The sequence below is a fragment of the Ostrea edulis genome, chromosome 2 (assembly GCF_947568905.1).
Source record: "Ostrea edulis chromosome 2, xbOstEdul1.1, whole genome shotgun sequence".
In the NCBI taxonomy this organism is placed as follows: domain Eukaryota; kingdom Metazoa; phylum Mollusca; class Bivalvia; order Ostreida; family Ostreidae; genus Ostrea; species Ostrea edulis.
This window is the reverse complement of record NC_079165.1, coordinates 60,155,209-60,175,989: the sequence shown is the minus strand read 5'-3', so window position 1 is coordinate 60,175,989 and position 20,781 is coordinate 60,155,209. Positions and strand designations below refer to the sequence as shown.

Sequence of the window (20,781 nt, the reverse complement as noted above, 5' to 3'; positions counted from 1 at the left end):
ATGCTGTAAGTTTTGAGAACTGGATATTAGAAGTTAGTGACCATCATTGCTCTAGTGTTTTTTAATAATAGAAACTAGTAATCAGTTGGCCCAGCCAGACCTAACTTTTGGGTTTGGTGACCCTAATCTTGGTCAAATGACCATAGTTCAGGGTCACAACACTCTGTAAAATATGAAGTCTATTGTGGTACAAAGTTACGGCTTGCAACAAAATTATATTTCTGGGGTTTTTAACCTTGACCTTGCCTAACTGGCCTTGGTCCAGGGTAACACCTACCAGTAGTTATGCATTTTCAGTTTGAAAGATGGACAGATGAAAACCATTTTTAAAAGCCATTATCAAAGATAAACTATATTTAGGTAACAAACAATATTTTATTGGCACAAACATATTTACAAGTTTTGTTGCTGATAATACAACAGATATTTTGTGTACTTGTATGATCAGAACAGTCATAAATTTCACATTGCTCATCAAAATCATACAGCTTATCTGCTAGTTCTAGATGTTCAGCAGTAAAGATTTTCTATTGCATTTTCATACATTATGTATATGACCAATTTAATCCCACTCTGCCACCCGAGTCCTGGGGTCATGAATTTCACTATTTAATGGTAGATGGCTCAATGCCCATTATAACCATGCAAACATTTTACCTCTTTCATGTTCAGAAGTAAAGATTTCCTGATATACATGTACACGTATTATGACACGTTTTTAATATATGACCAATAGCTCCACTCTGGGACATGAAACCTGAACCCAGAGGTCATGAATTTCATTCGCTAAAGAGTTCATTGCTCATTATAATCATGCCAACAGTTTGATTGCTTGATGTACAGAATTTTTTAAGATAAATGCATTTTTAATACATAACCAACTTTAGCCCCTCCCTGTGGCATGAACCCAAACTTAGGGGTCATGAATTTCAGATTTGAGAAAGGTGTCAATGCTTGTTATAATCGTGCCAATTGTGCGACTGCTGAATGTCCAGGAGTAAAGAAAACTTTTGAAGATTACATTAATTTCAATGGTTTTGACCACAGCGTGCACCCCTAATGCCCCAGAAAGGTAGAGAACAAAATTCAAAATTTTTTGTTCCCCTTGACCCATAGATGTTCTATACCAAAATTGGTTAAAATTGGTTCAGCCGTTCCAGAAAAGAAGCTGAAAATTTCAAAAATTTATGACTGACACACAATGGACGAATGGGTAAAAACAGAAATTGTGAATCAGTTTATAAAGCGACTCAGGTGATTGAAAAATCTTCATTAGAAGATAATCAGCAAGGGTAATATCCACTTAATTTCAGTGTGTGTTTAAATCCTTAAAGCAAAGATAGTTTGGGCCAAAATTGATAAAAAAAAAAAAAAAAGCAAAAGAACACAAAACGGTACATAAGACACCTGTCACAAGCTTACGCATGGCGTTTTTCTTATTTGGCAAACACAATCTTCTAGCAGGCATACACTTATGTAATTCTGTGTGCTATAGTGTAAAATATCACAGACTTCATCCACTCATCCTTAGGAAACAAAACAACAGTAAACCAAACAAAATTTCATACTTTTTATTTTTCCAGAATCAAATCACATTATCATATCTGTAATTTATCTATATTTGTTTATTACTTTAACACAGAAATGTAAGAAATAAATATCAGGGGAGCATTATATCAATTTTGTTCCCTTCTACTACCAGAACACATATACAGGACAAAGATTATACTGATCTCTGTGTACAAAATTTTCCATATAAATTCCAGTTTTAAATTACATTGTAATTTGCAGTTGCTAGAAAGTCTTTTTTCCGTTTCATACTGCTGCTAATGCACACCTTCCTATTCTCATACAATTGTTTGGCAATGCTGAATAAATGCATGCATGGAAAATGATGGATGGCAGTGAGACAATAAAATGAAATTATTATCAATCGCAAAATATCTGACAATTTGTTGACCTCAGAAATTGAATTTATAATGATCTCTGCACTTTCAATGAATGAAATTTTATATTTTGCATCACTAGATAATAATAATACTGTGAAAGAAATAAACATTGCACCAAATAAATAATCCCTGCCTATATAATTAAAGCAATAATAATATTTCAGTGCATATATATATTCCATATTTGGCAAACAAAAATTCAGATTTGACTTTAGTCAAACCATATGTGAAAATATTTCTGCACGAATTCACATCACAATATAACTGTTCTATTAACATTGCAAACATACAAGTAAACACTCATACATTCATTCATACTATTAAAATGATATATTTCACACAAAATATATTGCACATATAGTTGGGATTTCTACATAAACTAGAGTAATGTCCCTTGGACCATGTTTTACCACCTAATACACAACCTTTTTCACTTCTCATCACAGACTGAAGAACTGTTTACACGATGAACTGTAAACAGCAGCACTATCTACAGCAGTACATGCTCATCTCATGCCATTTTTTCAAAACAAAATAACATCCACATCAAATCACAAAGAAGCACCACGGTAAAATCACAAATGAGCAGTACATGTTTTCCATGTAACATACTAAAGCCACAAATCAACAGGAGCTTGTTTTGAACTCGGCCACTTCTGGCGATATGAGATTTGTACGCAGGGGTCCCAACATCGTGTTATTGTTGGTCTGCGAGACACTCCGAAGCTGGTGAAGTGCAGACATCAGTTTAGCATTTGCATTGTCCAGAGTCTTAATGCGCCTCTCCTGGGCTTCAATTACTTTTTGCTTCTGTTTTACAATGGTCTGCATTTCTTCCTGGTCATGGCGAAGCTCACCTTCAACATTCATCAATCTGTAAATTACAGAATAATTTCTTAAAATCAATTTGTTAGCATACATTTTAGCAGTAAAGATGTATACATATATCTGTCTTTTAACCATTTAGCCAATTTTAAAATCACCACTGATAATCGAAAGGCATGTAGAAATACAAGTGAAATCTTGTCTGATTATATACTGAAAAAATATTTTTCATGCAAGTACATGTACAGCTATATTCTGTAGTTTCCTTATTTTACGCGAGTTATTATCGCGAAATGACTCATGGACATCAAATTGCAAGAACATAAATTCGTGAGTACTCTTTTGATCAAGAGTTTTTGCATGTAATTTGGCAATATAAAATTAAAAGCAAGTAATTTCATTTCACGAATGATGTTTTTTGCGAATTTACGCAATAATAAATTCCTCGCATATATTTAGGAATTCACAATAACATGCAGATTCACCTTCTTTGAGTTGTCAATTTTACACATTCAACATTCCTCGGGTGAATAACTTGAAGGAATATGCAGACTTATTATTATTACAGTATGGAAAAGTACCCTTAAAAGAAGACAGTTGTTAATAGATCGCACAAAGAAAGGGAGATAATTTGATTCTGAAAGATAAGCAAAGTCACAGACACACAACAAAAAGCTGAAGATGACAAGTGAAAAGGTACGAATATGTGTAAAAGGAAAAGAAATGAATACGTGTAAAAGGAAAAGTATGGATACATGTAAAAGGAAAAAGAGATGAGCAGGGAAGATCAAGTTTTACTTAGAAATATGTTCCCGAGTTATTAATGAGCAAGAATAACACAATGATCATGAAAAGTCTGTAAATCCACACCATGTAATATAAGACATTTCTGTGTTTACTATTCTCTTTTACTATTCTATATTCATTAGGATGGACTTGTAAATTGTAGAATAATGTTCATATCAAGTTTAGAATACTTTTCCAAAAATACATTCTTAAACTATAGTAACAATAATCTTCTTTGTGACCCATCAATGATTTCAGTATGTGTGATGTACATTACAAAGTGTGGAATTACTACAATGTGACTAACTAAATGTGACTAAAATTAGTTACCAACACCAAGGCTGTTACTGCCATCGGATTCGGTTAGTTGAGATCGGAATGGGGCACACCATTAACCAACCTTGTAATAATGTGCTTCATCTGATCATCTTTTTCCGCTTGCTGACGACGCATGCGCTCTTCACTCTCCTCTAAACGATATTGCCAATCCTCCATCACTTTCTGAGAATCACATTCGTGTTTATTCAGTTTTTCCTCAGCAAACTGTAGCCTCTGCTGGGCCTCAAATAACTGCTGTTTCAATACGGTCACTTCCTGTTCGTACTGAAATACCAAGAATGACATAATTATCATCCCCTCTCTATAATTATGCAAGTTACAGAAAATCGGAAACATTCCTACAGAAATGTTGCAATAACTTCCTTCTATATTAATGTCAAAGGTTCTGTATTTCTAAAACTGGTTCCTTAATATCATGCTTTGAATAACCAGGAAAGGATTTGTTGAAACTGAATAATTTTCCCACACCTCAGTGTAATACATCGTACCAACACTACCTTCAAAATTCTTTGATTTAGCTGGTACATATTTTTGACAGGAATATGCAATACATACTAATTGAAATCCTTTACATATATATAAATTTCCTGATTCACCTAATACATATTTTTGACAGGAATATGCAATACATACTAATTGAAATCCTTTACGTACATATAAATTTCCTGATTCAGCTAATAAATATTTTTGACAGGAATATGCAATACATATTAACTAATATCCTTTACATGTATATAAATTACCTCTTGCTTGGTCTTTTCTTGTTCATGTATCTTTCTCTGAACTGACCGGATTCCCATGTGAACAGCATTCTGTGGAGAAAGACGACGATGTGAGGGACTCTCCTCTGATGAATCTCGGCCCCGGTCTCGGACACCACTGTCACTGTGACTAGGACTACAGGACTTAGCAATGACAGAATCAGTGGCAGTTCTTCGTAAACCTTCACCATAGCGATTATACTGTCGCAGCTGAGAGAAATCCATGCTTCCAGTGTGTGAAAGTTCACTGGGACGAGTAGGAGCACGACTTAATGAGTATCCATGTGTGTTTTCATATTTGCTGTTGAAATTATCCTCAAAAACATTTGTGGGACATGAACTGTGGAGGTCAAAGGTTACAGGCTCCATTTTTTTGTGGGAGGAGTCTCTGTTATCTGAGTACATTCTATGTCTCTCAAAGTCATTCAGAGATTCTGAGCTGCTAGAACTAGAGAGTTTGGGAGCGAGATTCCTTAGTGGATCACTGGGATTATCACAAAAATCTGGGCGGGATGGGTTGGGATTTCGATTTCTGGTTACATTGGTGTCCTCCTCACTGCTCAGAGATCCCGAGCTTGCTGACCCCTGGGTTCCCGGGGAAGGAGTAACACACTGACTAGAACTACTACAGGAGGATGAGTTCATGTGTTTGTATCTGTACATGGGATTGGAAAAAGACAGTGGTTGAAGACTGTTGGATTGAGAAGGTCTGGTGTTTCCTTCCACATGATTGGATGAATCTACAGGGGAATTTGACTGGCTGTAACCATAGGATTGATATCCTGAGGTAACAGTGGACAATTGGCTTATGGACATTTGACTTCCATTGATGTTATGCTCCAATTCCATTGATGAATTCTGATACTCATCATCCATGAGTGACAGTAGGTCAATATAATCACCATGGTTTCCCTCAGCAGCATTCACAATATCATTCCACTTCTGGTTCACACTATGTTCACTTGTGATTGTTTTAGAGTTTGCCGACACATTTGACACATTGTCTGAATGAGTATGAACACGTTTAATGATCACATACTCGTCATCATTATCATTATAATCACTAACTGTACTGTGTCCACTACTAATGTGACTGCCCTGTCGCGAATGCCGTGCACCAAGTACTGGGATGTTGTCTTCCTCTCCATACTGACGTAACATGTTCCGTACAATTTCAGTGGGAGAAGAGCCAAGCTGAATACTGCTGCTAACATTGTCATAAATCTGAGATTTCCTTTTATCTGGCACTTGTACACTTTTACCCACTTCTGGGTCATCAATGGCGGAGGTGATGCTACCAAGTATGTTGGTCAATTTTCCCAATTTCATCAATGTATCCTAAAAGCACAAGAAATGTTTAATTTTGTATCATTTGTTGAAGTAAACTCAATTGACAGACATAATTTTCTCTGAAGGGAGACACATTAACCTATTACCTGATTAGCCTTCTCTAGGTTTTCAGTGAGAAGAATATGTAGCAAGGCAAGTTCCTTTCCTAGATCTATGTAGCCATCATAGTCCAGAAGATGGTTTCCATTGTTGGCACTCTGAAAAACAGAATTATTCACATCTTCAAGTTCCGTTATTGGTACACAAATTTCTGTCTTGCAGTCTTGTAACTAGATCATTAATATTGTAATTTGGAAATCATTAACATTAATGAACTTTGGTGGCTTACAGAAATTTGATCAAGGAATTCTTTCATGCTTCCATCATGCTTTTCAATAAAATCATTCATGAATTCCATATACTCCTCTTTCCCACCAAATCTGGAATGGAATGTCAAATTAGTACTTGGTGTGTATTCATTATTAATACAAAAAGGAGACCCAGTGTTAGATTTTTACATTTTGACAGATATCTGGAATCACTCACTTGGTAGAGTTGGCAAGAGTCTGGATGGTTTTGGCAATAAGGGTCAAATTCCTCGCAGCCTTCTCTGGAGGAAACTCTACAGAAATTAAAATATTTATTTAGAATGCAATTTCTTTTGCCAAATGGAAATCTTCTTCCCTTATCACTAATTACTGATCAATGTACTGACTGTATTCAAAGATACAAGGATCTCAACTGTAATACAAATCACTTGTTTTCAGACAATCCCATTGCTTACTTTGATCATCAAAGCAAACTGTCTTATGTCAATGTGTTGTACAAAAGTCTAGCTAGAGGAAAATATAAAACCTTGGGTCAGATTGAAGAGACTGGGTGATAAGATGGCAGGACAGAGAAATCTCAGGAAAATGGAACCACAGATCAGAGTATCAGCACTCTCTGTTTTCCCATTACTGTGGCAACGTGTCCTGAAGCTTGCAAAAACGTCACGCAATTCACTGCAAAAAAAAAAAAGATATTTGTCATTTGTTTTTTATGTTTAACAATGAATTAACTGCTGTTAACAAATGATTTTATGACTAAATATATTTACCTTGGAAAGTAACAGGGAGAACTGATGATTTTGGTCCAGACCATATTACAGTACATGTCCAAAAGTTGTTGATGAGTAGTAATGCTAGTAGGATTGGCAAGCTTGCCAGGATCCACTTCACAATCATCCTCTGTATTAATGATTGTATGGACAAAGTCACTCAATGTGTCCTTCAGGTACTGAAAATATACACACACAAAACAGGAGTAAGATTTCAGTGAAAGCCAGAAAGTAAAAATCACATTCAATATTCATCATCACAAAAAGCACTTTAATCATTTCTGACTAAAAACTTTTAACTAATGACGATTTCCTGACTATGGAACATTCCTAAATAGGTTTTAATTTTTTTTAATCATTCTGAATATTTTTCCTTGTACCATTGCACTTACTTTTTCTCCCACCAGTTTCATGTAGGCTTCCATGGCCTTTGTACCAATACTGTTCCCTCTAAATGTTAAATGCTGGTTATCTGTCAAAAGACCAATTACAAAATTGTTACCTTAATCGCAGTGAAAGCTTTACTGTGTAAAAAAATTTCTGTAAATTGCAAAAACTATAAAATTATATTCTATTTCCGAATCCATTATTAGCTTTATTACTTTGGTTTTTTTCTCTCTCTCAGTTTTTTACTACACGAGAGCTTCTAAATCCATCTATCAACTTTCAAATGATTTTTTTTTTTTTTTACTGCAAATGGTTAAGATTTAAAAAGTTTTTCTTTGAAACAACACACATTATAAAACTTGTCTCTCTACCACACTTGTGTTTTTACAGAAATGACACTGATGCCCCAGCTGCATACCTTGTTTGATCACCTCTCCAATGATGACTTCAGTGAGGAATTCTTTTGCTTTGTCAAGCTTTTGCATGATGTGGACTAGAGTGGAGGCAATGTCCTCCTTATCACGGACACCCACTAGATTCTCCATGACCTCACACAAGACATAAAAGTCTGTCGTCAAGTACTGAAACATATACATCAAGTTTGTTACAAAATATAAATTACAAAATATGATAAGTAATGATCATAATTTCTACCTACTTCAAAACCATTTAGCTTGAAGCATTAGTTCTGTCTAATAGCTTTTAAAAATTGTGAAATGCAATTTTAAGTAAATTCTTAACATCATTGCATTCACCTGAGTGAAATCTTGGTACAGATCTTTGGGGAGTATGTGAACAGTTTGGTATCTTAATCTCAGTCGAACCAAGGGGAGATCACCCTTATTCTCCTTTCCCGTTTTTCCAACTGTTCCTGAGCTTGCAGTGAACCACTTTTCAACAAATTGTCGACCATGAATTTCAGCAACTGGTATATTTATATATCCTGCAATATATAAGTACATATATCACACCATGTAAACTATCTCTAAATCAAAAAGGAAGTCTAAATACAGAATAGGAAGTCCCTAAGTATATATTTTCAGCTAATAAATCTTAACAACATTTTTCTTTTCAATGTCACCTTTCTATATTTATCTGCACTGAGTAATCCTCAATTAAATGCTTTTACATTGACATCTCTATAACCTCAAGATGACAATGAAACTTCTGTACCCCTATAATTTTCAAAGTTATCATACCTATTTTTGTATTTTTATCCTTTTTCTTCTTTTTGATGTCGGCTTCTCTGTAAAGATTTACTGTCACAATCTGCACTGGGTTCAAATTGCTGATAAAAAGAAATATAACACTCTTTAGGTGCACAGAATATGAGCGAAATCCTAAATAAAATTACATATGCAATTTTTCTTACTTGAATTCAAAGTGTTCTCCCCAGAACAACATGTCGGACTTTGTTTTGCTAGATGTGCGTGCATAGAGAGTCTGGTCCATACAAATCTCACAGTAATACCTGCAGGGAAAAACTCAACACCTGAATATCTGCAGCTTCATGAATTTTACATTGATAATCAAAATAATCAGACATAGGTATTTCATTGACATTTTTAAGGTGGACAAATACATTGCTTTCTTTATAACACTGCTTTTCATGGTTGAAAAATGCACAATTGCTTCATGAATTGCTGTTTATGATGTTTGATACAATGGGGTAGAAGACTATCTACACTTGAGTCTAAAATTTGCACTCATGCTACGGATAAGTTCATCTTCTCTGGCGACAACAGTGCTTGTATGTTTGGGTCATTGACATACATAATGTATACCTCTCCCACTCATGAATTCTTTACAAGAGCTAAGCATCTGAAAATTGACTAGCTCATTTTATTCTCCCACCAGATCTTCAGTCTAATCTTGTACATGTTGTATCAGGGGCTATAATGGATGTTTATGTAATAGGGTCAATGGGTTCTCAAGTATCCTTAGCTTCCAAATTTCCTGTCTACAGAGGCAGAATACAAACTTCAGGTCCCTCACTAATCGTTCTGCTCTAGCTTACACCGTATATGACTGTTGATGAATAATTAACGTAAACAATGATAGATAAAATACATGCTCTGGTGAACTGATTTCCCCCACAGGCTTTGTGACTCATTCACCCTAAATATTTTTCTTTTTTCTTCATTTTCTATTGTCTGCGTGTTGTTCTTTGACAAGACAACATAAATCCAGCACATCAAATGAGGCTTCACTAAGCTCCATTGTCTTATTACAATGCCTTGGAGTTAGTTTTAACCTCAAACTAATAAACACACAGTCTAGTTGTTATGGGAAAAGTTCTTGTCTTATCATCTAAGCTATATTATGTACATGTAGGTTTAAATTGTAAAAACATACATCCTACATACGTCTGACAGAGTTACCTTGCAAGAGGAAATTGTTAAGCTGTAATTGTCAAATAAGGCCATTAGATAAAAGACCAGAAACAGATCTGCCCACACAGTGCAGAAATGATACACATACAATCTACTTAATCTTTTTTAACTTGGTGTGCTTTCAAATTATCTCTCCTAAAATCTGTTTTATAAATTTATAAACACCTGATAGTAATCTTTATGTTATTGCTCAAGTACATTTCAATTATCATTTCAATTTTGTTGTTGTTGATATTTAAAGATGAAAACACTGATGCACATATATTGTATCAACTTGGGATTTTTGTTTAAAACTGTGAACACACAATTATATTCCTCTCAATCCATACCATTTTTAGGTCTACACAATACATTGTCATGCCTCTCCATGGACTCTCAACTGGAAAATAACTATATCATATCTTACCTTTTCTTACATGGTACATTTTTGGCTTCTTTTATCCAAAGTTTCAAAGAATTATCTGTTCTCCTCATATTGTCCTGATTTGGCTGCACTGTCTTCCTTAAACTAAAATAAACCATCATAACTTGATTCCTTCATATACAATGAAACATATCAGCACGAAACATTCATTATTGTCCTGGCGGTGAGACTGAAACTGTTAAGGAGATGTGTGACTTCTGCAGGACCCACAACTTGTAGGATGTTTTTGAGGTATTCTAAAGGAACTGATTAATAACAGGAGTGCTATCATTGTATGAATTCATTAAAACATTATCATAATAATAGTGTCAGTAGGTTCCATTTGACAGTTAGGCAACATATTCCATTAAGGTTGTAAAATTGCTAATGGAATGGGAAACATTTCATTGTTGTCAATAGATTCAGTAATGGGATTAATTGATTTCCATAACATTGACAAGTTAGAAATGTATATTTTATGGGAAAATGTTTACAAATGGAACTTGAATGATTCATACACTATGTATGACATGATGACCTTGAAAAATGCTTAAAGTTCCCAACAAAGGCAATATATAAGTGTTTTATGGTTTAGATTACCTACATCTCACAGGGGTGACCTTTACTGAAACAGTTCCCACTCAAAAACGGCAAATTGTCGATTTAATAGGAGTCACCTTTGAAATATTTGTATCAAAATTCATTTTTCTTCAAATACAAGCTTATCAAGTTCTGATTTTTTAAAAATAATTGGCATTATGAACATAGCTAAGCAAACAAGAGGGTACAAAGACTACATAATTTTCAAATTAAATGTTTTACCTGCCGAGCCATTTTTGTCTTTCTTCCGATGTCCGACAGGAAATATATTTGCTGCCATGACTGGTGGCCACTTGTAAGCAATGTTCTTTCCCTAGGACACTATTGTGTAGAGGCTTTACGTCTATGTCCTGACCTGTTAGGTCAATGGAATGCATAGTCACGGAACTGGTCAGCAGGGATTCATGGGATCTGGAGGAACGGATCCGGGAATTAATGATGTTCCTGAAAGGATACACGAGCACATGAAAAATGATATCCACCCTCTCTCTCCAGTTTTCACTGTTTCTCTCTCTCCAGGATTCAGGATTAGGGTTGCTGTTTCCTGGAACACTTAAAAATCGCTGAAATATGGCCATGTTTGACACTGGCCTTCTGTGTGCAGATTGGTTATTAAGATTAACTCAGACAGAAATCAATGAAAAAACACTGGCAATATGGAAAAGTCTAATTCCAATGTTTAAATATGGATGTTTACACAGTCATCCACAGTTGGTCTGTCCAAGAATATTCATAAAGATGCTTGAAGCCAAAACTCACAGATGTTTTCTCTTGCATGTAAAATCAATACTGTGTTGCACATTTGCAAAGCTTTGCCTTATGGGGTTTATTTTGGGGTGGTGCTTTTTCTTGCTTTAAAAGAATGAAGCCAAACCAAGAGATTTTCCACACACAAGAGGGAATGGAGTGATTATCACAACTGTTTACCGCTGTGACTTAGCATGTTAGTAGGTATGATATAGGTGTGTTCTAGAATACAGCTAATTATCATCAATATTCAATGACAGATACAGGTGAATATAGTCAACACACTGTGAACAGGAGATTTACTTTCACTCAATCCCTGATCAAAGGTCCATCTTTTCCCATGCACTATCCTCTTTTTTGTGATATTGGCGGCAGCCTTATCAGTGATAAAGATAAACAAGTTTTTTCATCTGGCAATAAATCCGTTTCACCTCTTTCTCTGATTAGGTCTAAAACACAAAATGTAGCACAACACAGGGGCAAGTATCAGTTCAGGATAATAAATCCTCAATTGTCAAAAGGGAAAAAAACCCACTCTCAATGCAGCTGACAAACTGTTTCAGTGAATGCTTGACCTATGACCATCCACCATCACAGCTAACAGGAAGATAGCTTTGGAGACTTTGTTCTTCCTCCATTAACAATGTACCAATTAGTGATGTCTCTATTTCCAGTACTGGAAACACTTCATAACTTGTGCATTGTGAACATAGACATTTTCAACTTCCTCTTGTGCATGTTCTGAACAAAACAACAGATAGTAATGTCTGTGACAGTGACAAAGGCTTAGGAATCGATGTTCAATCGTGGCAGCAATCCAAGAACCCTTAGTACATAATGTCCCACCAACTTTCCCATTGTAAATCAGACTTTTAACCTCAGTCAACAGATTCACTTGCAGAACATTTCATGAGTCAACCCAGTTCTTGATCCATATTGCAGTATCACCAGACCACATTGTATAGTATAAATAGTCTTTACTCTGTGAAAATTAACAGACAGGTTTCTATGAGTCACTTAGTCTTATTTTTGGCATTTGTGGAGATCATTGACCAGTGAAGAAAAGATGTCCAATAATTATGGGACTTGACACAAATTCACAATGTTTCCAGTGTACAATATCCCATACAAACACCTTTGTGAAATGATACAAATCTTCACTTCCTGTCTTCAATAGTTCAGCATGAAATCTGATCTCAAAGTCATATATCTTAAACAAATTTACACAGTGGTATGTCCTTCAAACAAAGTGTCTTACAGAAAATTTTCACAAGTAACACACATTAGGAAAGTTCATCATTCTAAACACAAATCATATAACTGTCTACAAGAGCTGGCTATGAAAAAGGTAAATTCAGTTCACCAAACACGAATCATAAAACACATCCAACCTATCACCATTAATACCAAGCCATACACTGATCTAGCATGGAGCAACATCTGTTCTTCTCTAACCTAGTCTTCCAAAGTCATCATGCTCAGTCATTCAGAAATTTTATATCATATTTGGCCAAGAATATGACAAATTCATGACATTCCCACAGAGAACGATCCAATATAACACTCAGGTACATAAAGTAATACATTGCAGTTATGAACCAAATTTCATATAACTTGCCATCTGTGACATGATCATTGTTTATGGAAATGTTCAACATGTGAAATATCAAAACAAAAGATATTTAAATCCATCCAGATCACTATCTTTATTTTTGTAGTGATCCAATAATATATAAATATCCACTAAAATTAGAAACAATTTGAAAAGACTGTATGACAGTGTATGTAATGTGTGTTCAGGTGTTTTTTTAAAAAACAAAACAAAACAATGCTTTCGTTGTTTACAAGTGATCATTTCTGTTAATCTGTTAATTCTAATGTTTTAAAACATTCTTACCGCTTTAGGAACTCTTCGTAAGCATAGGAACGATTATTCATCATATAACAAACATGAAAATACTAAAGTTACATCCAATGACCACATTTAATGCGATGTTTTCTTTCTTTATTAATTTGATGGGAGCTGATTGCTATACATTCATCCACCACACCATATCCTGTATCAGGTCCTTTGATTACATAATGTGGATACTTCACCCTACACAATGAATGACATTACAACCAGCTAATACACCCTGATCCTGTAAGACCACCAATACAAATTAAATACACAAAATAAAGGAAATATGTAATGGCATTAATACTGGTGTTGACCCCCTACTGGACTTCATGTATTAAAGTAACCACTGGACCCTGAAAATCCTCACCACAAAACCACGATTTCACGGCTCCTATTTACCTTACAGTCAACTTCTGACATACAAACTCATGCCTCTATGACTAAAATAACTGTAAAGAAATTAAGTAAACAATGTCCTTATTACCACTACTATTAATTAACTTATCTGAAAGCTGTTTAAATATCTTTATAATAACAATAAAGTTCATCAAAAACCATTTTCTTTGATGAAGTTGAAAATAATTGACCCAAATATGTAATTTTAATCCCATTTTCAATGTTATGAGTCATTTATCTTTTGTGTGATCAATACATTTAAATCCTTAATGTAGGACTTTAATAACTGGATGAGTTAATCTCTTCATCTCATACAATGCATCACTGCTGCATAACCAAACCAAAATAACCTGTGTAACCAGGGAAATTTTCTGGACAATTTTGAAATTCAACCAAGAACATTGACCTACCTCCACATTTTTGAATGATGAATTAATTCCAAAACACTGAAAAATACATTCACCCAATATCGCACATTTTCACTGTCTGGAAAGTAATCATCCAGTTCAATGCCTGCTTTCTTGAGAGACTCAGCCTGCCTTTGAGGAATTATGTCTAACTGCATCCCACACTACCAACAGCATCCTGTCCAGAAATAAACAATGTCGATGTCTGTTTACACCTGCCTTCCATCTCTTCCAATAAACCCGTGTCCTCGTAATTGAAGATGTATACAAGAAGCAGACACACCATAGTATAACTATACACATTAAATGCAAAAGTATCTATTTTTTTCTAATGAGGAGGTGGAAACCATAGGAGCTGCATCATTATGTCAGGGGGAATCTTTATTACAGAGGCAGAAGTGAAAACATCTGTTGGAAGACCAGAATATGTTGCCAAAAAATAAAAGAAAAAAAGAATTTGCTGAGACAGAAAATCTGAATCCTCAACCACCTGCCTCTTTGTGATGATCAACAACAATGACATCCAATCAGATTTAGTCAAAACAATTTGAAACCTCTCATGAAAGCCAACACAAAATGTATGAACAGCATGACCTAAAAACTCTTACTTGTTCTTCCGTTTCCTAACAAGAGTGTCCATTTTTTCTGCCAGACTCTTACGACGGTTGGTCATGATTGCTTTTAGAACATGAATGAACACACCATTAACTCCTGAGCGCACCTGCCCTTCCTAAACCTCCAGCTACCTGGCGCTCTACCTTTCGTCTGACCACTCATTCACTTACACCTGACAAGCTAGACCTTGTGTCCTTGACACCTTTTAAACTTTGTCAATAAATAAAAGCTGCTGTTTATAATGTTATATTGCAGCATTACATAGTATCATTGTACTATGTGTCAAATCTCTTGCTGTGTTATTTCTCAGGGCTAAATTTTTACAGTAATTAGCTGCCACTGGGGCTTTTTGACAAATTAACACCCCCAGATATCCTGAAAATAACAAATGCTTAAGTTTCAATTAACAGTCTAAACAGATGAAGAATTTGTTTTTATATCTCATTATAGTTCACTTAGATACTGAAAAATTTAATTGAAGTTAATACAATTATAGCATAGCAATTCACAGTACAAGCTATTAGCTCTAACTTGGACAATGCAAGAGAAAAATGATAAAATCAAGAAAGGATTGAATGCCAACAGAAGCTTTCATGATTTCATTTTTTTTTTTATAGAAGCAGAAGATGGAAGACTAAATAAGCATTGATCAAACTGCGCTTGTAATAAATAGACTATATTTCTTCATGGTAAAATCTCATTACAAGTTTGATTACAAAGAAAACTTGATACTTAACACACTTGTAACATAGTGACTTGTTTGTATTTCATTTGCCTGGCTTTACCGAGAGCAGTTCATACATGTTCTTTGGAGATGCAAAACAGAGTAGTAGCCCAATTAACATCTTCCTCAAATTTCTATCCTTACTGTTAGCATTTAATTTTAAAAATTCATCAAATGCATTGCCAATTATATATAGAAGATGAAGATGGCCTGTCAACTCTTCAGAAGTCTATAGTGAACTGAAAAAGCCATGTACTCAAAAAGAAGTTTTCACAAACTGTCACCATAAAAATGATATACATACCTCACTCTTTTGAAAGAAGAATTTGGCATAATTTCTCATATAAAACGAAATAATCAGCTATGTCTTGTTCTCAAAGTCAAATCAGACCATACTATGTAAATAAAGATGTCCCCTGTTCACTGTCAATTCATACATAATGTTACAAAATACTTCAAGGAAGAATTTATACATAACGATAGAAACAGGAATTGATGAAGTGCATCTATTGATGATGAGCTTGAGCCAGTGTCACATGGAAAATCTGGCTTTATGCACTAACTGATACTGGATAAAACTCAAGTGATTTACACTCACAGAAAGAACATGCAGTAACACCCTTTTGAAGTATACATGTTTGTGAAGATTTTATTTTTAGAATGTTATTCAGTCTCTTCATGACATAAGTGTCAAGAGATAATTACTAGAACTGATGCAATGACTTGAAACATGTTCTTTATCGGGATAAGTTCAGGAGCACTGTAGAGATTGGTGCATGATTATAGAGACTGTGTATTTGAGAACGAACATGAGGGTATGAACGGCAACACTTCATGCTGGCATACTTCATGAAATGTTGCAGCTCATCACACTCACATATTTTCAACAAGAGTACCGCAAACGGTACATAATACACCCGTGAAATGCTTACATAGGGTGTTTTTCTTGTGCTATAATTTGTACAACTTTGCTTCAGGTAGTATCAGCCATCATGAGGCTGTGACAAACTTTCATATGAACAAAGGGTCTTAGCTTAAAAATCGAGATTTCCTCAAAATGGACCAAGTTCAACAACCTATAATTTTTTCAAAAATGGAAGAAAATCAAAATCCTTCCCCAGATGCACATTTTCAATACCCATACAAACACTCCACAAAATAAGAAGGTCCTCATTTGAAAACTGGGGGAGGAGTAGGGCGGACAAATTATGTACCCTCCATAGAATATTAATTTCCAAATAGACTTAAGTTCAAGAACCTGTAATTTTCTAAAAAATTGTAGAAAATCAAAGTCCATCCCACATGCACATCTTCAATACCCATACAAACACTCCACAAAATAAGAAGGCTCTCACTTAAAAACTGTGGGAGGAGTAGGGCGGACAAATTATGTACCCTCCATATAATAATTATTTCCAAATAAAGGGGCAAAACTCCTGGAAAAAAGGTCGAAATGGATCAAAATTGAAGTATTACCTAGAGTGACCCACAAAGAAGCTACACAGCAAGTTTCAGCATGATATGTGAAAGGGAAATGAAATTATAAAAAGAAAACCCCGAACAGACGGACGGATGGACGGACGTACAGACATCGCTGTACCATAATACGTCCCGTCTAAAGACGAGCGTATAAAAAGGAAATTTATTTCTTACATTTATATTTCTACTTTCATATTACTGTCGAAATTCCCAGCAGTTATCATAAGTGTACTATATTCAGGGTTTTATCCAGTATTTAGATGTTACTACCCATTTCATACTTAAGGGGAATTTTTGAGATAATGCAGTCATGAGCTTCCAGGGGATGTGGTGGGGGACATCCATGGAATATGAATTGATTGATTACTCATTTTAATCTATTTTGTAAGTCTGACAATTATAGAATATGACTTAGAATGTGTCAAAAAGATTTTCTTGAAAATTCTCACACAATTTTGTAAATTTCTACAAATGAAGGGGATTTTTTATCTGTGGAAGTGGAAATATCCATTTGTTGCCAAAGGGGAAAGGTACCGTTTACCGGTAGTAAAAACAACCTAGATAAATCCCTGATATTTATCAAGAAGTTAATTCATATGCGCATTAAAAATATCACACCTGCATGAGGAAATGGCTATCAGATATCAAATTCAAAATAATATAGGAAATGTAAATATAAGTTTGAAAGCAGACAGTCAGCAGTCATTTATTTGATGAAGCACTATAAAGCATATACAAATGTTAGAATGGTACATGATAATGAGTTAGATATGGAAGTATTAAATGAGAATTATGATGCGCATACCATGTGTGTTGGTTTTCTGGGGTTACAATGGAACACCTACACATACTAAAGAAAAAACATTTCCTCAATTTTAGCAAACTGTAACATTGTTTTTCAGGGGGAAATACAAAGAGACTAAAATGGATAACCAGAATTGAAAACAAGTGATGGTTCTCAAACAAGTAATTGATTATTAACTTTTCTGGCAGATCCATGCCTAGGGGTGAGAGTGGGAATAAATAAACATATACATGTACAGTCAGGTGTAGGTACACATTCAGGAAGAGTCTCATGCTTTGATAATTTTCCTAACAAATTTTGTCAATGATTTTAAGACTAGCACATTGTTTGTTCATACACCTAATTAAAACCTGTATAGTGCAGTGTATGTGAAAGTTTTTCATGACACAAATAGGTATATGTGCCGTAATAATGGGGTATTATTGAAGGAATAAAACAGGTTTTTTATCAAGCTAGATATTATACAAGTTTAAATACACGTTACGCAAATTCTGCTATTTAATAATAAGTAATCAAGCTAATTTCCTATTTAGCTATTTCTTCTCCAAGTCATAAAAAGAACACCTAATTTTGAAATATTCATACATGATCATGTGACTTTGCAAGCTGAATTCAAAAAGTAAACAATTACATGGCGATAAGAAAGCATGGCCAGCCTGCAGGCTGTTAGTGGGACACATCCTGTGATAAAACAGTCAAACCGGAAACAGGGTAGAGAAATTTACTTGAGTTAAATTTTAATTCGACTGTATACAAAATCTTCTTCTGTTTCTGATATTTTTCCAGGATGCTTGTGCACATCCATCGTAAATTGTCACCCCTTTATATATATGCATTAGAAAATCCCTGTTTTCCCCTTGCATTGAATAGACCAGCACTCAGTTGAATATCAATATATAATTTGTCAAAATTCGCAGACATTATTTTCCATAGTTTATCATGCTGTCAAAATTTTGATCTGGTTTTTAACATTAAAAAAATACTGTTTAATACGGCACATTTAGCTTTAAGTTATCATATTAGGCTATACAGTTAGTATTACAGACAGACATGACTGGAATCACTATCAAAGTCAAATGTTATAAAGAAATTGCAGGCAAGTTGTGTTTTAACTTCTCTTTTCCTAGTTCTCTCCTGTATTAAGTAGCTTTGAACCCCCCACCCCCACCCCACCCTTGACCTTAAATATAGTTTAGATATCCGATATCTTAGGCTTGGTGTATAATTGCATTCATTAAATAATCACTATGATCTTTCAAATAACATCACAAAATAATCTTATCAATAACATCAAATGTATCTACTGGTAATAAATATACTTTATCTGATAGCATTGACAAAATTTTTGAAATGGTATATGTCTCATGCATACACATGCAGTAATAATTATTATATAAATGCGATGATGTTGATGATGCCTGCGAAAATGCAATCAGCCAAACTAAACGCAAAAAGCTTCTGATAGTGCAACCAAGGAGGCAAAAAATAAGCTACTCACAAGCTATTTTTCTGCTCAGAAAGATCACTTTGGCTGTCAACATTAACATCCCGATTTCTTTTGCGATTCAAACGTCCCAGACTCATGGTTCTCTTCAATGAACTGACGAAGGTGTTGCTATATTAAATACAAAATCAACGTGCATCAAAATAAAACACAGCAGAGATCAAACAAAATCAAAACGTGGATGAAAAGCTACAAAACGTGGCTAAAATACCATAGAGATTACCTATCACCACTGGAGTAAAAAATACTACCAGAAATTCTAAAATAAATGAAATCCAACACCAATGTTTGTGTGAAGAGCTAAAACTGTACATCTACAGTGAAACTAATATGCGATGGCATACTGAATTTTTCGCCTGCACACAAAAACCACAAAATAACTTTGAAAGTATTGTAAGCTCCTTACTCCATAGTTGCAGCAACTCACAAGCCTGACCACCATAAGCTTTTGTGCCTAGCATGTAAATATATGTAATGGTTTCATGAGAGGTGAGGTCATTTTGTCAGTCAGGAAATGTTTCAAGTGATACTGCATTCTTCAGAGAGGGACTGCTTTGTACATCAACAATCCACAGGGAGTAACCCGGCCTCTGATATAATCACTGACCTTCACTAGTGTTGAAGGATCCGGCTTGTTTGTTTATATGTATACATGTTGTTATTGTTGTCAAAAAAAGACTTGGATGACTTTTCATTTCTTTTATGTACCACAATTTATTAACAGTGTCCAGAACACCTATTGAAACCACACTTGAAAAAACCAAATGCAATATATTACAGTGTCTAAATGATACTGGACTCAAAACCACTGGTGTAATGAGAATTCACAACCAGAGTAACACAACATATTTATTACATCATACACCTGAAAGAGGAATATCACCTGACAGAATAAAGTGAAAATCGGAGACAGGTTGTCATTTCATTAATCAGATCCACTACTGGGAAGCAAGTCCCTAAAACACGTACCAGCCAAACAGTGATAGGACTCCAAAAGCCTAATTATAGACAGGAAACATGGCAGTGTTGTTTTTAAGTGATATGTAATGATAGTGCACATGTATCAGCATATGAATTAACATGAACATACAGAACAACTTTACACTAGGACATTTTCAGTTTCACTTTCAGATTCATCCTGAATGGGTGCAAATTCAAACCGAAACATTAATGCATGGTTTTGGGAGAATTATACATGCAGTTTAAAAAAAATGGCGAATAAAAGTGAGATGGTGCAAAATTTCCTGGTATGTATGTGTATTCAAATTTCATGAAAAGAAATAAACTTCATCATATTGCTACAAATGAACCGTTGCAAATCAATATCAATAAC

The 20,781-nt window shown here is 34.8% G+C and overlaps 1 protein-coding gene across 37 annotated transcripts in view; it reads right to left on the bottom strand.

The window, feature by feature from the left end:
• Nucleotides 1-1,556: 1,556 nt before the first annotated feature.
• Nucleotides 1,557-20,781, bottom strand: part of LOC125678140 (disabled homolog 2-interacting protein-like) — a 75,892-nt gene continuing 56,667 nt past the window's right edge. For 13 of the 37 annotated variants that reach the window (XM_048916307.2, XM_048916309.2, XM_048916310.2 and 10 more), the window contains 17 exons: nt 19,443-19,559; nt 17,945-17,989; nt 11,094-11,315; nt 10,275-10,376; nt 8,848-8,946; nt 8,675-8,763; nt 8,231-8,418; nt 7,894-8,056; nt 7,481-7,560; nt 7,089-7,267; nt 6,845-6,993; nt 6,536-6,611; nt 6,339-6,429; nt 6,097-6,207; nt 4,643-5,998; nt 3,961-4,163; nt 1,557-2,823 (listed from right to left, as the gene is read on the bottom strand). In XM_048916307.2, coding sequence (XP_048772264.1) covers nt 2,574-2,823; nt 3,961-4,163; nt 4,643-5,998; nt 6,097-6,207; nt 6,339-6,429; nt 6,536-6,611; nt 6,845-6,993; nt 7,089-7,267; nt 7,481-7,560; nt 7,894-8,056; nt 8,231-8,418; nt 8,675-8,763; nt 8,848-8,946; nt 10,275-10,376; nt 11,094-11,315; nt 17,945-17,989; nt 19,443-19,559 — 3,520 coding nt within the window. In that variant the 3' untranslated portion in view covers nt 1,557-2,573. The other 24 variants (XM_056154632.1, XM_048916308.2, XM_056154630.1 and 21 more) reach the window with 6 other exon arrangements.